The 16,965-nt window shown below is 42.2% G+C and overlaps 1 protein-coding gene across 1 annotated transcript in view; it reads left to right on the top strand.

The window, feature by feature from the left end:
- The window catches only part of FECH (ferrochelatase), a 39,186-nt gene that overhangs the window by 11,926 nt on the left and 10,295 nt on the right, over window positions 1-16,965 (top strand). Inside the window, exons 4-7 of the mRNA XM_060029123.1 lie at window positions 1,024-1,172; window positions 7,240-7,374; window positions 9,991-10,097; window positions 13,514-13,612. Coding sequence (XP_059885106.1) covers window positions 1,024-1,172; window positions 7,240-7,374; window positions 9,991-10,097; window positions 13,514-13,612 — 490 coding nt within the window. The remainder of the gene's footprint in view (window positions 1-1,023; window positions 1,173-7,239; window positions 7,375-9,990; window positions 10,098-13,513; window positions 13,613-16,965) is intronic.

The following is a 16,965-nucleotide window of genomic DNA, read 5'->3' as shown; positions in this document are numbered from 1 at the left end:
CACGGGCCCAGCCGCTCCACGGCATGTGGGATCTTCCTGGACCGGGGCACGAATCCGCGTCCCCTGCATCGGCAGGTGGACTCTCAACCACTGCGCCACCAGAGAAGCCCAAGCATAGGGTTTTTTAATAAAAAAATTTATATATGCATACGATAAAAAATTGCAAATAGTTAATAAGTGTTTATAGTAAAAAGCAGGTGTTTCTTTCCCCTTGGACTCCAGCCTCCCACTTACCCACCCCGGAGGTAAGCACTGTTAGGTCCAGAAATAGTCCAGGCACATCCAGGTGTATATATACATGCACACACACACACACACACACACCACACACACACACACACACACACACACACACACACCCCTTTTTTACACAAACGTGAATGTACATCATTTGGCACTTTGCTATTTTTTTTTTGAAACTTAATTTTTCTTGGAGATTATTCCATAACAGATTATATAGATCTGGCTCATTCTGTTTTCATGACTGTATGGAATTGCACTGTATGGTCATACCTTAATTTATCTAACCAGTGCCTCACTGACGGACACGTAGATTGTTTTCAGTGTTACAATGAACATTCTTGGGCATACATCTTTGCTCACGTGGGCAAGTATATCATAGGATTAACATGCATTTTCTTAAATAAGAGGGCTGCACGCTGCCTAATGTCTTGTGCGTCCTAGTTCCTATTAGGTACAGGATCCAGAGGTGGTAAGTTAGTAGCTATAGCACACAGCCAGGTGCTCTGCACAGGTGTCTGAGCTCCTGAATCTTCAGGGCCTGCTGCTAGAACAGCTTGTAGGGCAGGGTGGCTACTCCTCAGAGACTGTCTGGTTCTCTCTCTCTGATCTGGGCTGAAAGAGCAGGCTGTTGTCAGTGACCTCGAGCTTCTGTTTTTAAAGGCGTGATCTTAATAGGCTCTCCTTAAAATTTTGCTTACCTTTCTTTTTTTTTAATTGAGTAGAAAATGTTTCTGAGGTTACTTAGCTGGAATAAAATGATTTCAATGTTCAATGATTTAGTAAGCTGGGACCATTCATTGCCAAACGCCGAACCCCCAAAATTCAGGAGCAGTACCGCAGGATTGGAGGCGGATCCCCCATCAAGATGTGGACTACTAAGCAAGGGGAAGGCATGGTGAAGCTGCTGGACGAGTTGTCCCCGCACACAGGTATGGTGTTTCTCAACTCACATCTCACTAGGTTTGTTCTTTCAAAGTATAGTTATGAAACTCACAACACTGTTGGAAGCCAAATGCAATTCTGGGTACCAGCAGCTCTCAATTTGCAGGGGGTCCTACCTGATGCCCGGCCACTGAACTCAGTTCTTGTGGCATTTTCCTTTGTTCCCAGATGTATGCCTTTTCTATTACTTCCTTATGTTACAAATAAAAGAGCTAAAGTTTCAGGACATTAGTCTCAAAAGGAAGTTGGAGGTGTGTGTTAAGTTGAGCTGGATTATAAGGAAGAGGCTACCTACCATGAAAAAACAGATGCATACATCATCGTCCTGGAAAGAAATCCTTGGGAAATAGGTTGAGGCTGCTGCTATTGTTGTTTCTTTCTGTGTGGATGACTAATTAGATCAGTATCTAGAGCAGAATTAGCTAGCTGCTACTGCAGCCATGAGGCTCTAAGCAACTTTCAGCAACCGCTTTCAGCTCTTGGCAACACCATGATCGTGAGTCATTTAAGTGCCTCGTTGGGCATGGCACTGAAAAGAGGATTGCACACATCTGGTGACTGTTCTCTGAGAGCCTCTAACGCAAATTATAATGTGCAGAATGGAACATTAACTACACGAAGGAACTCTAAGTGCCGTATTTAATTGCATTCAAGACACCATCGATTGCTGGACGCACCATTGTTTTTATATAATATGAAGACACAAGACCTCTGTCAGTTAATTTTAAGATGGTGTCTGTTGTAGACCAATATAAGGTGTTAAAACAAATACTGTGCATCTTAGGACACATGAAATGTGTTCATTGCAGACAGTTTAGGGCTCGGGATCAGGACAGTGTGACACAGTGTGGACCCTCACGGAGAGCAGCCCCGCTAGGCAGGACCAAAAGCGTTTCATCGAGCAGCAGCTCGAGTTGCTCTCAGAATCCACTGTTTGTGTCACACATGGGACAAAGGGCTCCAGTCCTCAGCAGAGCATCTCACTTGGAAAATTGTTCACTTGTGCTTTTGAATATTAGGTTTTCTCCCTGCCTTCACTTGTGGCTTCAGGGCATTTCTTATACAGCTCAGCCACATGTGACACAGTGTATCTTTTAAAATGTGGGGTGAGGGAAACTTGGCTGACCTCACCTCACACCTACCCGATGGAGAACAAACTCTCTAGTCATGACCTGCTTATCACGATAAAATGTTTAGCGTGAACCAGATCTGCAATTGCTATGCTGTCTTCGGTGGACGAAGGCAGCGGAAAGATGCCATTTTTCCTGGTGACGTCTTAGTCTAGCACCCATCACCATAACAACCCTAGTAGAGCTGTCAGCCTTGAAAAAGGAGTATACATGCGTCCTTCCCACTTCCTTCTTTCTCTGTGGTGAGACTGCTGGCTTGTCCAGACCAGACAGGCCAGCAGTGGCCTCTGCCACCCTGGTTGGTCTGGAAAGAGTCCCATGGAATGACCTGGATGTATAGCAGTGTCCCACTCGCTATCAGATACCTGGTGTTGATGACCCTAGGGCACATCACCAGCCTCTGTGGCCCACGCTGGGACCCCCGAGGCAGGCAAGTTCAATTCTGCCTTTCTGCTGCGTGGTAGATGACCACCTCATCATTTAAGCAAGCCTGCTTTGGGGGTGTTTAATGCGGCCCAAGACCACCCACGCGTTCATTCATCAGTGGCCTACTGAGTGCCCTGCGCTGGTCAGGACTGCTACTCATGGTTGAAAAACATGGTTTCTACTTACAAGAAGCTTCTAGTCTAGTGGGGCCTTGCTGCTGCAGGCCAGGCTGCTCCAGGGGCAGAGAGAAAAATCCTTTGAAGACTTGCTGGAGGGATACCCTACAAAACGAGTATAGCAGCTGATGATCACACAGAGTGTGGATATAGGAAACAGGAAACAGTCTCAGAGTTTAGCAGGTTCTTTGGGGGAACTTTGCATCGAAGAGCAAGAAGATTACCAGATGTGGCCCTGTGGCCCCCTCGGGGCTCGCCCAGGTTACCCAGAAAGAAGCTTCTTGTCCTGCTGTTCATGCTTTGCTGAGTGGACCTGAAGCTTCGCAGTGAAGCCCCAGCTGCCACTGGGTGGGGCTAGCACTGGGTTCCCTCCCTCCCTTACCCTGCTTCTCCTTCCTGCTTTCAGGTTTCCTTTCTTTCTTTCTTTCTTTCTTTTTTTTAACATCTTTATTGGAGTATAATTGCTTTACAATTGTGTGTTAGTTTCTACTGTATAAAAAAGTGAATCAGCTATACAGAACACTCTATGACATAAATCACAGCAAGATCCTTTCTGACCCACCTCCTAGAGAAATAAAAGCAAAGATAAACAAATGGGACCTAATGAAACTTAAAAGCTTTTGCACAGCAAAGGAAAACATAAACAAGACGAAAAGACAACCCTCAGAATGGGAGCAAATATTTGCAAATGAAGAAACTGATGAAGAATTAATCTCCAAAATTTACAAACAGCTCAATATGAAAAAGCAAACAACCCAATCCAAAAATCGACAGAAGACCTAAATAGATATTTCTCCAAAGAAGATATACAGATTGCCAACAAACACATGAAAGGATGCTCAACATCACTAATCATTAGAGAAATGCAAATCAAAACTACACCGAGGGGGCTTCCCTGGTGGCGCAGTGGTTGAGAATCTGCCTGGTAATGCAGGGGACACGGGTTCGAGCCCTGGTCTGGGAGAATCCCACATGCCACGGAGCAACTAGGCCCGTGAGCCACAACTACTGAGCCTGCGCGTCTGGAGCCTGTGCTCCGCAACAAGAGAGGCCGCGATAGCGAGAGACCCGTGCACTGTGATGAAGAGTGGCCCCCGCTTGCCACAACTAGAAAAAGCCCTCGCACAGAAACAAAGGCCCAACAAAGCAAAAATAAATTAATTAATTAATTTAAAAAAAAAAAAAAGGAGGTGAAGGACATGTCACCTTCTCCATTTAAAAAAAAAAAACTACACCGAGGTATCCCCTCACACCAGTCAGAATGGCCATCATCGGGTTTCCTTTCTATTCATCTCTTTCTCATTCCTCCTCCATTCTTATACTTTTTTTCCTACAAAATTATAAAATTTACTTTTGAACTGTGTCTATTTGTTTACATGTATTTGGAAAAGTTCTCTTTAGTCAAAAAAAAAAAAAAGTGATGATTACAACCAGATAAAAATGTTTCAGACTCTCATTTTTGGGGCAAGTAGTTGTTGCTTGGTAGCCGGTATAGATAGTTTGAGACTTGCACAGGCTCTGCATAGAATTACTATTGACTAATTACAGTGCGTTACATGAGGGAATGTGACTTGGAATTGGTTTCGTGTAGTAATACTGCATTGCAGTCATTTAGTGGACACAGAAGGAAATAGATGAGAAGTGCAATCATTTCACTTCATGAAAAGTCTAAATCTAAAATACATTTTAAAAATTATAGTTTAGTTATACATGGCTGCTTTTAATGAAGCTCTAAGTAAGTGCTACTCAGTAAAATAATTTCGTTCTTTATTGGATGCACAATGGGTTCATTTCAGATGGAGCTGGCTTCCCCATCCCTGGTTGTATGACGTCAGGCAGATAACTTACCCGACTAAACCTCATCTTGAAAATGGGGATGATAACAGAACCCAACTCGTAGGACCACTGTGAAAATGAAATAAGATAATCCTGAAAGGCATTAGCATGGTGCAGCGTACATGATAAAAATTCAGGAAATGTGAGCTTTTATTATTCACCATTGGCACAGGGTTCATGATCTGATACAAGTAACAAAGCATTATAATAACTTCACACCATTCTCTCAAAGAATCATGTACAAATCAGACATTTGAACTATTGCACGTGCTAAATGAATGGACTGGAGATTAATGAAGTTTTACTGTTTAAAAAATGGCTTTTCTATTTGTTCCTTGTTTGACTTCTTTGTAGTTCTCACCCAGGTGTGTTCACTGAGCAGCTGCTCTGAGGGTGGACGAGGCTGGGCCAGCGAGTCCTGTGTCTGGCGCTTACTCTGGCCAGATGTGCTGCCCATCAGATGTGGTGCTAGATGACATCCAGGAGACTCCTTCCTCTCCCCGCGCTCCTGTGGGGGCAGCCAGGAGCCTCCGTGCATGCTTGTTAGCTCCTCAGGATAGACCCAGTCGGAGACAGTGCATTGTCACTTTTTCTAAAATATGTCTTTGCAGGCCGTCTTGAATTGGACCGTTTAGAAAGCATTATCTGTTCTTTCCAGAGTATTTTACTCTGTCTCACTTCCAGATATGGTCACCGCCCTGCTTTTATCTGTGAGGGAGGCCTCTCCACCTCTCTTAATCTGTAACATTTGAGGAACTCCCAGACCCCAGGCATTTAGGCTACAACTTTCAACTACCGGGCAGCTGGAAAGAAAACAGGAGAAGCTGGTTGACCCCCGGCATTCAGGGGATCTTACTGTGTCAATCTGATCATTGGATTGTCTCAAGATAGATTGGAAAGCAAATTCCACTTCAGCCTCAGCTCAGAGCACCAAGAGCTCCTGAAAAGTGGACTTGATGATGCTGCGATAGTTGGCAGTGTTAGCACGAACCACGTAATCTTTGAACAATCTGTCATTTGGAGTTTGCTTACAGGGCCGTGCCCTCTGGGGTGTTTTAACTGCAGGTCACCATATTTTATGCAAGAGACCAAAAAATTGGTAGCCTAGAAGGGACAGGCAGCTGAGAATGATTTCATTTGTATCCCTTCCTTCCTCTTTTTGTAGTTCCCAACCGGAGAATATTGAATCAGACTGTCCTTCCCCTGCACAGACATGCTTCTGTTCCCCTATCGATATTCTGCTTCTGTTCTTGGCAACATGCTCCATTGATTCAGTCCCCTGGGTCAAGTTTCTGAGGAATGTTTTCTATATCTATATGTAGCACACACATATATACATATGTATAAAATATACACACATATGTATATACACACTCATAGAGAGAGACGCACACACACACACACGCAATCAATGTATCATCTTTTTCTTCACTTCAACCTAAATGTTTCTTGTGGCAATTTAGTGTCATGTTCTTAGTTGAAGCCCTGGCTTATGCCTGGACAGCAACGTCATCTCAGGCTTACTATTACTTAATGTTTATGTAGTGTATTTTCAACTCCATCCCTGAGTATAAGTTGAGTGTAATTCTATGAAAAGACAAGGAAATAAAACTGGGTAACTTTAGGAAACTTTCAGTTTTATGATTTTATAAATGCCTAAGAAATTGGTTGAAGATGCTTTAAAAATACAGGAGGAGATAGGAGAGGGAATTGGTAAAGTGATAGGAGAAGGACCGCAAAGATGTGCCCTGACTTGGGCCGTTTAGGTGCCAGAATGATGATTTTTAAATCCCACTTAGCGCCTCCAACTTAAGCATTGTTGTTGGTTTGTTCGTTGATTTGTTTTTCATATAAGTGAGGAGAATCATTTGAATCATTTGTTATTAGTGCACTTTTATCAAGCATCCCAGAGCTTTTATATAAACTAGGTGGCCTGGGGTCTGAGGGAACAGAAGGAGGGGACCCGGGTGTTGGAAGAGGCTGGGGGTGAGCCATGGAAGGAGCACAGGCATTGGGGTGGGGAGACCCACGTTGCAATCTCATCTCAACCATCGGCTAGTTGTGACTTTGGGCAGGTTCATTAACCTTTGAGAGTCTGTTTCCTTATCTGAAAAATGGGGTTTAGATGAGAAAAAAAAAAAAAAGCACAATGTCTCCCATGGTATCTGGTACATGAGAGGAGGTTATACTTTAAGGATAAATGCTCTCTGCTCTTGAGTCTCTCTTATCTCAGCCAAGAGCAGAGAATAAGGCCCAGAAGCTTGAGTTTTAAAAACCATATGCTAAATGGTTGAACACAGAAAACAGTGGTTAAAAATCCATATACCAGCAGAAGACTGGCTACAATCCAAGGACTATTCTAAACCTGCTCACTTTATCAGCACCATAGGAAATTAGGGTAACTGTCTTTGTTCTGGACACTGCATTCTGTTTGGAATCTATATCAAGATGAATACTTTCTCCTTTCCACACATGCTTCCTAATAGCCCCTCACAAATACTATATTGGATTCCGGTACGTCCACCCGTTAACAGAAGAAGCAGTTGAGGAGATGGAGAGAGATGGGCTGGAAAGGGCGATTGCTTTCACACAGTACCCACAGTACAGCTGCTCTACCACAGGTAAGGCTTCTCTCTGACAGTGGGAGGGTAGATCTGGCCCTGGCAAAAATAACCAGGGAAGCTGAGCGCGGAAGGAAACGATCAATCATTTCCGATTTGAATGGCAAATCCAGTCTGTCTGCTTTAAACATGAGAGTTCAGGTCAGTCCGTTCAGGTCAGTCCGTTGGAAATCTCATGGTTCATCTGTCCCTTGAGTTATTAGCCAGTTGACTGAGAATTACAAATGGTGGGTGAAAGGCAGTGGCTTCCAGTGCTCAGTGCTTTAATGCAGCTGTATAATGGATCAGTAATGAACCTTAAGCCACTTTCTATGTTTGTGTAATAACCCTTATTTTTATGGCTACCCTAATATTCTTATTAATGTAGCAAAGTTGATAGCTGTTTCCATTTTGCCAGCAGAGATGTCCATATAACATTGGAAATATTGGTATGTATTTTGGTTATGCTTTGGTTATGGGTTGGTTCCTCGTTAAACCAAAACCCAGTTTAGGGTTTCCTTTGCAAACTTCTCTCAGTGTTCTAGATTTTGGGAAATGTTACTAGGTGTTGTTTCCTATATATTTAATTGGAGCTGGAGAATAATCTGTTTTGCCAATCTCTGTATCATGAGATATAGGTAAATCTTCTGCTGTCACCCACAAATACATTTGTTTACATCCTTTCTCAAGGCTTGCGGTCAGCACATTTTTACTCCCAAATTGCTTTTGGACATTAGTGCATATGATTTCTATAACTATAAGGAGAAAACAAAAGGCTACTGGAAGAAATCTTGGAAGCCTGGTGTGTGCCTTAAATATTTATTCAGAGCACCTGTGAAAACGTCTGAGTCCTCAGACACCCTCAAGAGTTTGAACTGTGATTTCTTTTGGACATGTACCTCAATAACTTTAAAATGTCTGGTAACGTTATTGGAGAATAAATCAGATTTTATAAATTTCTAAACTATACTTTGGCCAGGCTTTCGAAAATATAACTCAACATGTAAATGTCCACTCTCAAAATTAAACAAGTTCAGAAGATGGTTATTTATATGACAAAGGATTGACTAGGGTTTCATTTCACAGCTGGCTCTAGCAGTGTGTTTAAAACAGTAGTGTCTGTAGCTTTTCCCTACTACCTCTGGTGTAAGGGCAGGTACATCCCTACTTCAGAGATGTGAAAGCCTTTGGGAAGCATGTTCATTCTTTGAGGCCACTAGAGTGTCATTTATCTGTTGTTTTATTTAGACACATATTGTGGCAGCAGCAGTATATTCTATGTATCAATCACTTTTTTTAATCATGCAATTTTTTTAGTTATGCTTTTCCCTTAATTACTACCTTTGATAGTTCATTGCATGTTTCTGAGTGATTCAGAAGACCCGCTGTGGCTTCTCGAAGTCCTTCTGTACATCTGAAGATGCTGTTCACCTGTGAAATGTGGTTTGCAATGTGAAGATGGTGGTGACTACTTTGTGATTTCTGGAGGGATGGTTTTTGAGCCTGGAATGGACTCAATTTGGATTTATCTGACCCATTGTATTCTCAGAAAAATGGAACTCCATTTATTTTTTTGAAAATTGAGTCTTAGCCTGAGGGTACATGTGATTTAAATATGGCTTCGTCCTGGCTAGCATTTTAATTTGGAGACCTAACTGATTAATAGTTCTCATGGAGAGACCGGTGGTGTTGGGAAGCGTGGCAATGTTTTGGAGCATTTGCCCCACGTGAAGATTGAAGAGGAGGCCCCATGTTAGGGTTAGTTTCCTAGGATTAAGGCTTGGCTCCAGTGCCAGCTCCTCTAGGCCAGGAAAAAAATCGCACTGGGTTGTCACCATCTGCTTTCCCTTAGTCTTCGAATTTTCATGGTTTCCGTCTCTTGTTTAGAAATACAAGTTTTGTTAGATTACCTGTAAGGAGTTGGTATTCATTTAACTTATTCTAGGGAGTGATGATAATTTTATAAAGCAGGTAAAAACAGAGAATGCGCTTAGAAACCTTAATACGCTGCTCTTCTTATCAAACAAGCCATTAAAAAGGATGGTTATAAAGCTTTTACTGTAATGTGGAAAATAGTCATCTCATAATACTAAGTAAAAATGCCCTAAATACTCAGGATACAAAACTGCACATGTCCTAAAAAGTATAACTTTGTAAAACAAAACAGCTGTAAAGAAAAATAATTGGAAAGAACTACCTTAGAAGAAAACAATGACTGTATTAGCATTCTGGGGTCATGGCCAGCTTCTTTTTTGCTTTCTTTCCCACCCCTACATTTTCTGTAAATGGGGTTGATTACCTTCATAATGGGAAAAAAATTTAACATGCTTTCAATTGTAAGACTTGGTCTTTGCAGATAATGACTGCTTGTATTTCATAAATCCGCTGCCATTGTGCTTCTCTAGAGAAGTGGTCTCAATGCTCTTTGAAAGGCCATTGAAATTGATTGCTTTTTAGTGATCTTCATTTGCAGGGTAGTTAAATCTATATGCATTTTAGAGCATTGAAGTGATTGTAATTAGACTGATTCAGTGCAGAAGACTTACCTGCTTTGAACTTATTACTGCCTTTACTAGTCTGTTTTTTATTTTCACCATAGCCCACATGCGTGTACTAAGTGGCCCCTGTATATTTCAGGCAGCAGCTTAAATGCCATTTACAGATACTATAACGAAGTGGGCAAGAAGCCCACGATGAAGTGGAGCACGATTGACAGGTGGCCCACACACCCCCTCCTCATTCAGGTAAGCCAGCCACTGCCAGCTGCGTCTGTCACCCCAGCTTCTGGTGTGAGTCAGGTTCTTGTCCCTGCCTGGTCTGTGGGTGTCCCGAGTCTTACTGTTCACTTACTTAAATTGTGTGCTGGGGATTAACAAAAGGTATTAGAGTCTTGATTTATTATGACAGGAGGAAATAAATTTAAAGATTAAAGGGTAAACTCTTTTCTTTCTTCAGATTAATAGTATTAGTTACAGACCATGGCAGAATTATGTTTTGAATTTTGTGTTTCACAGTGACCAAAAGAACGTTAAAGATTATGTGAGGAAAAAAGAAAAGATTATGCAAGTTGTTTCATTTAATCTCCATTCATAGACTGAACAGCTGACAAACAGATCCTCTATTTTCTAAATCCTTTAAAATATCAAAAGATTTAAAAATTTTAAAGGTAATATATCTACATGTTCTGAGACAGAATAAATTTAACATTTCAATTGAGAAAGTTTCATATAGTAAAAGAAATTTCAAATTTCTCCTACATAGTTTATATTTGTTATATTTATAGTAATAGATGTTTGATTTTAGGAGAATCGGTTAAAGCTACAATTCTAAAGCTTTGAATTGGTGTTATTATGTACCTTTTCGCCCTTTGAATACGGGAGTACTACTGGCTATTGTCCTTGATCAAACAAATATTATTTTGTTCTGTTGGTGGAAGTTTCTACCTTCGAGTTAGTTTAGGTAGACGAAATACTAAGTGATGTGGATTTCATGCGTTTATTTTTCATTTCTCGGACCGTCTCTGGCAAAATACCAGCTTAACACTTTTTTGAAGCCTGGAGTAACTTAAAATCGATAACCACTAGATGGTGGTAGACATCGTTGAAAGCAGACCGGCTCGCCCCTGAGCAGACGGTGTTTTCCTTAGGCCCGTAGGTGCTGTCAAGGGTTAACGGTTAGGTTGAAATCCAGTTTTAAGTAAAAAGTGCGAAGTGAAAAGGAGGCACCTTCCCTCAGGGATGGGTGTAGTTTTGGTCTCAGTGTGGTGTCCTCCCCCACAACCTCCCTCCCAGTTTGCTCTTTGCTGGGTCCAGTCCGGACCGCCTGAGCCCCAGCCTGGCCTGCCTGTTCTGCTCTTGGAGGCCTGTGACTGGAAACAAGGGGGGTTTCAGGTTAGCACTGACATGTGGTCGCAGAGAACCGAGGGATCTGCACAGCATCTGCCTGCCCTAATTGAGGGAGTAATTAGATTTGCATTAATATTCAGTCCTTTGAAAAGGGGGGAAGCAGAAAGATGGAAAGGTCTCTTCACTGAGGAAGTCTCCCTTCATAAAATGAAAGGGAATTTTAGAGGCATTTATCTGCCCTCCTATATGGTGTGATTGAAGGCTCTGAGAGCCGCCTGCTTCTTTCATTCTGCAGAGGGATTGCGCATAGAAAATACCGCAGATGGATTTTAGATGATTTCAGGAACACTTCTGCTCGCCCACAGCTCCTCTATTTAGATAAAGGCTGAGTCTGTTGTAAGCTGTAACAAATTGTGTTTCTACTTGCAGTTATGCAAGATGATAAAAGGAAAAAATGCTACTAAAACTTTGAGGAAACAAAAATTTATGGTTCGATTTTTATTAGTATCATGACGATTACGTGAGGAGATCTGATATCTAGTGGAAATAGAAAAAAACCCCAACTAAACAAAAACTAAAAGTAAAAACTGAAACTAAAAATTGTGTGTTTAGTCTACATTTCTATCAATACGTATTATAGGTAGTAATTACTCAAAATAGTCATTTTACTACTGTATCTAGCTGTTGGGATATTTGGTGTAAATGTAGGTTCCAGGCTCCTACTTAAACTTTGCATTGGGCCTCCTTATCTAGGCTTTTGTACAGTCTTTTCTGAGCATCCTTAGTCTCCAAACACTGCAGAGACCACCAGAAAATATTGCTTTTATCTGTATCTAATCCTATCACATTGACTCTATAGGTAAATTATAAATTTTGAAAAGGGAACTAATTCTCTAGGTACCGCTTTGTGCCTTAGAGCATTAATTTGTCAAATTTTGTGGGTTCTGGAAAGATTAATAATATCCCAATATTTATTAGGTAATAATTTGCTCATCCTATAGTATTAACCACTGATATATCAAAATGCCAACAAGTACAAATTTACATGGTTCTGGTAAATTGTCCTTTATAATTTTTTTTCATAATGCTTTAAAAACATTTTTATTTGGAAATAATTTCAAGCATTGGAAAAGTTACAAGACTAAGAATAGAATATAAGGAACTCTCATCTCTTTGTTTAGATTCACATATTAATAACATTTATCCCACTTGCTTTATCAGTTGCATGCTCTGTGTGTGTATGCATACGTATGTGTGTCTATGTATACATAATTTTTTTCCTGAACCTTTTGAGAATAAGTTTTTTATACACACACACACACACACACACACACACACACACACAGACTTATAAAACCACCCTTTACACCTAAACAGCAGGCATATTCTTTTCCATAACAATGATACAATAATCAACTTCAGCAAATTTAACACTGATACTTAAATCTATCTAATCTACATTCATATTCCAATTTTGTCCGTTGACTCATTAATGTCCTTTGTAGCATTTGCTTTATAAGTTAAATGACAGAGTGATTAAAGAGTGAGATCAAAGAAAGCCTCTTCAGATCTGGTATTTCAGCACCTATTGTTGTGACTGGGGGACGTGCCAACTAAGGAAGGGAATTAACTGGTCTGGTGGGAGAGATGTGACGAGGAAGGGGGGCTGCGTTCTAGCCCAGCTTCCGCAGATGCCATGCGGCTGAGTGGGCTGAACGGGGCCCCCCATTCAGCCTCAGCTCCCCACTCTGTGGATTTAACGAGAGTTGTACAACCTCTCATCTGTTGTTATGAAGGCTGTCATGAAGATTGACTCAGTGAGGAAAAGGTCGTAAAAATAGAATCATTTTCTTATTCCTCTGTTATTTCTGTCTAATGTATTTTAATGTGATAGGCCTGAAAGCCAAGCTAAGGGAGATTTAGTAAGACCCTGTAAGCTGTTTTCCTGCTAGCCGAGCAAATGAGAGGTCTTAAAACAACTTCTCCTTCCCATCTGTGTTTCCTTTCCATCTGGAAGTGTGCCCTGTGCCTCCCAAGGGGAAGCGTCCAGAGCGTTCGTTTTCAGTGAGCCATTAGCGAGCTTTAGAAGTTTCCCATCAAATTCCCCAGGCCCCTGAAACCGTTATGAGCCATTTTGATGATGAACCAAAGCAAGAGAGACTGTACAGTTTGCAGTTTTTTTTACAAAGACAGTTCTGATGTTTGAGGGCTTCTCTGAGAGTTTTGGTGTCGCTCTCATTTAAAAAATATTTTCTTTTCCTTCCATGTCTTTAATCCCACTCCCTCCTTATCCCCCTTTCTTGGTGTTCCCATAGTGCTTTGCCGACCACATTCTGAAAGAACTGGACCATTTTCCACTTGAGAAGAGACGCGAGGTGGTCATTCTTTTTTCTGCTCACTCGCTGCCGATGTCTGTAAGTAAGAACATTCTGTTGGATGACCCAGTGGTAGAGGATTTCGAAATGTGTGACATGGACTCAGCTTCCGTTTGGCCTAAGCCCAGTGCAAGGAGGAACTCTAAAATCTCAAACTGAACTTGGTGCTAATTTTAGACTCGTTTCTTGAAGCCTAATAACAATTCATTCAGACTATACTATTGTGAATAGACATTGTCTTAATAAGTCCCTTTAAAATGGTAACTTGAAGATATATTCCTACCTAAGGATTTTTAATAAGTGGGACAGTTAAAAGGAGACTGCTTTTTGCCTGCCCTGTTGAAGGAACTCAGCCTGACGTTTCAGGGTGTTGGATTGTAGACTGCGCCCTCAACCCCATTCTTTAGTCCTCAAGACTTGGGCTGTTTGAATTCCCGGAAGTGATTAGTTTTTAATTTGCCAAGGCTAGGGAGCACATTTTGGCCAGTGAATATAGAGTGTGTCAAGTTATGATCTGGTTGCTCCTGAGTTTCTCATATTACACTGGGTGTTCATTAAGATACCGCATCTGTGCCATCACTGTTGCATTTGTGGAGACAAGAATGATGGAGCTGGTGTATGTATGATATACAGAAGTGCTTGGGATAAGCAGCCAGTTTCATCAGCTTAGAACCAGCATTGTACCCTAAAAACATTGCTTTCAAAGCTGGAGAGGTAGAGAATTACATTTTCTCAGGTGTTATTAAGGTTTTAACTCCAGGGATAATGGAGTTAATACAAGTGTCGTGTCTGGGGCCACTCTTCTAATTGGTCTGTGCTGCCACCTGGTGGTCACCAGGGGCAAGCCCGTTGCAGCTTCTCTCCCCTGCATGTCACTTAAGCGGTGCCAGGTTCAGCAGTAGGCAGCTCTGGAGAGAAATTTCTCTCTTCTGGAAGCCTGCCTGTTCTCTTTTCTGGTCCCATGCAAATTCTCTTCACATGTCCATCCTCTTGCTCTGTCCTTCTCCTTTTTATAACCGTCCTGTGTGTGATGAGGCCGTGTCTGAAGTGCCGGAAGGGAAGCTCTCTAGCCAGGAAAGGAGGAAGCACGTTTTTATACGTGCACGATTCCAGGTGCTGCCTTCTCTCCTCTCGTCTCTCACTTCACTTCCCGTTCTTCCCCTCAAGGACTGAAGATGCTGCTTCCAGGTTTGCTTATTTGGGTTTTTTTTTTTTGCTGCCCAGGGTCTTGGGTGAGACTGAGAAATACCATGAAGTCAGGAGGATAAGGATGGGGTAGGGAAGGCAGAGGGATTGTCGAGCAAGAAAACTGTTCTCACAAGCTCTTCTTTTCCCCCTGCATTCGCTTCTAATGACTTTTTCCCCGTAATGACTTTTTAAAAACGTATTGTGTTGAAGTCATTTTAGACTTACAGAAAAGTTGCAAAAATAGTACAGTGTTCCTTTAGCTTCTCCTAATGTTGACACCTCACATAACCAGAGTCCAGTGATCAAAACTAAGGACCGAACGGCGGTACAGTGCTGTTACCTGAAGGCCTTACTCAGATGTCTCCACTTCTTCCTCAGTTGTCTCTTTTCTGTTCCAGGATCCAATCCAGGATCTTACATGGCATTTACTTGTCACGTCTCCTCAGGATCCTCCAGTCTGTGACAGTTCCTCATACTTTCCTTGTCTTTCATGACCTTGATATTTTTGAAGAGTGATTTTAGTAGAATATTAGTTATTTTGTAGCATGCTCCTCCATTTGGATTTGTCTGGTATTTTCTCATGATTAGACTGAGGTCGTGTATTATCAGGAAAAAAAAACCCTGGGGTGGTCTGTCCTCAGTGTAGCATATCAGGGGAACATGCTGGCAGTATGTTTTACTACTCGTGACGTGATCCCTGGTCATTTGTCTAAGGTGGTATCTTCTGGATTTGTCCATTATAAAGTCACTATTTTTCTCTCTGTAATTACAAATATCTTAGGCAAGCTACTTTGAGACGGTGCAAATATCTTGTTGTTCCTCAGACTTTTGCCCACTAATTTTAGCCTCCATCAGTGGCTATTTCTGTGCTGTTCTAATGGTGACTCATTCCTTCTACATTTATGTTTCTAATGGCAAACTAACTTTTAGTAATATCATGAAAAGGTTCATCATTTTATTTCGACAATGTTTGTTGAACACCTACTATATTCCAGGCAGTCATCTATCCTCTATCGTAAGATATGGGAATGAACAAAATAGACAAAAATCTTTGCCTCCAGAGAATGGGGGCAGGGGGACGGATGATAAACATAATACATAAGAAAATAATCTGGAATATTAGGAGGTCATAAGGGCTATGGGAAGAAATAAAGCAGGGTAAGGGGGTTAGGGAGTCAGTACACAACTAAATATTAAAGAAGTAAAAGTAACACTTCTACTGAACATTTTCAGAGGTATTAGCAAGCTGTTCTGGCTGTGAGTAGCATTTACAGACACTGTGCACAAAGCATTGCCACGGTCCGCTGTTGTGGGGAGAGTGGGGAAGAGGGATTAGAGGACACAGGCCATGCTCTTGAGGAGCCTGGAGTCTGAGCCCGCGTGCCGCTTCTTTCTCTTATTCTACTAGTGTTTACTCTGTGTCCACCTGGTCCCCATAGACTCAGTAGTTCTGTACACTGTCCGTACAGCACTCTTTCTTTTCTTTTTTGTTTTTCTTTTTTGCGGTACGCGGGCCTCTCACTGCTGTGGCCTCTCCCGTTGCGCAGCACAGGCTCCGGACGCGCAGGCTCAACGGCCATGGCTCACTGGCCCAGCGGCCATGGCTCACGGGCCCAGCCGCTCCGCGGCATGTGGGATCCTCCCAGACCGGGGCACGAACCCGTGTCCCCTGCATCGGCAGGCGGACTCTCAACCACTGCGCCACCAGGGAAGCCCCGTACAGCACTCTTTCAATTTCATTTCTAAAATCAGGGAGTTCCCTGGTGGCCTAGTGGTTAGGATTCCAGGCTTTCACTGTTGTGGCCCGGGTTCAATCCCTGGTTGGGGAACTGAGATCCCACAAGGTGTGCAGCGCAGCCAAAAATAAAAATAAAATAAAATGAAATAAAATCAGCCCCTCAGGTGACTACCAAGAGTGAAGGCCCATCCCTTGTTGCCTCTTCCTTCCCAGCTTTTCTGTCTCATTTTCCCTATTTCAGATGGGGATTGAAGAAACCCATCCTCCATCGTCATACGTTGTCAGTCTCCCATGAATAACCTGGACACAGAATTTGACATGTTCCTAAGGACCTTAGAGATGATTGAGTACAGTGTTCTCCTTTGGCTGATGAAATCGATCCAAGGAAGTTGGGCGTTGAGCTCAGATGGCATGGGCGTTAGCGCAGAAGACAAGGGGTGGCCTCAGTTCCAGGGCTCACGCCAAC

This window comes from Delphinus delphis, chromosome 13, assembly GCF_949987515.2.
Source record: "Delphinus delphis chromosome 13, mDelDel1.2, whole genome shotgun sequence".
NCBI lineage: Eukaryota > Metazoa > Chordata > Mammalia > Artiodactyla > Delphinidae > Delphinus > Delphinus delphis.
The sequence above is the reverse complement of the archived record's forward strand: the minus strand, read 5'-3'. Positions and strand labels throughout refer to the sequence as shown.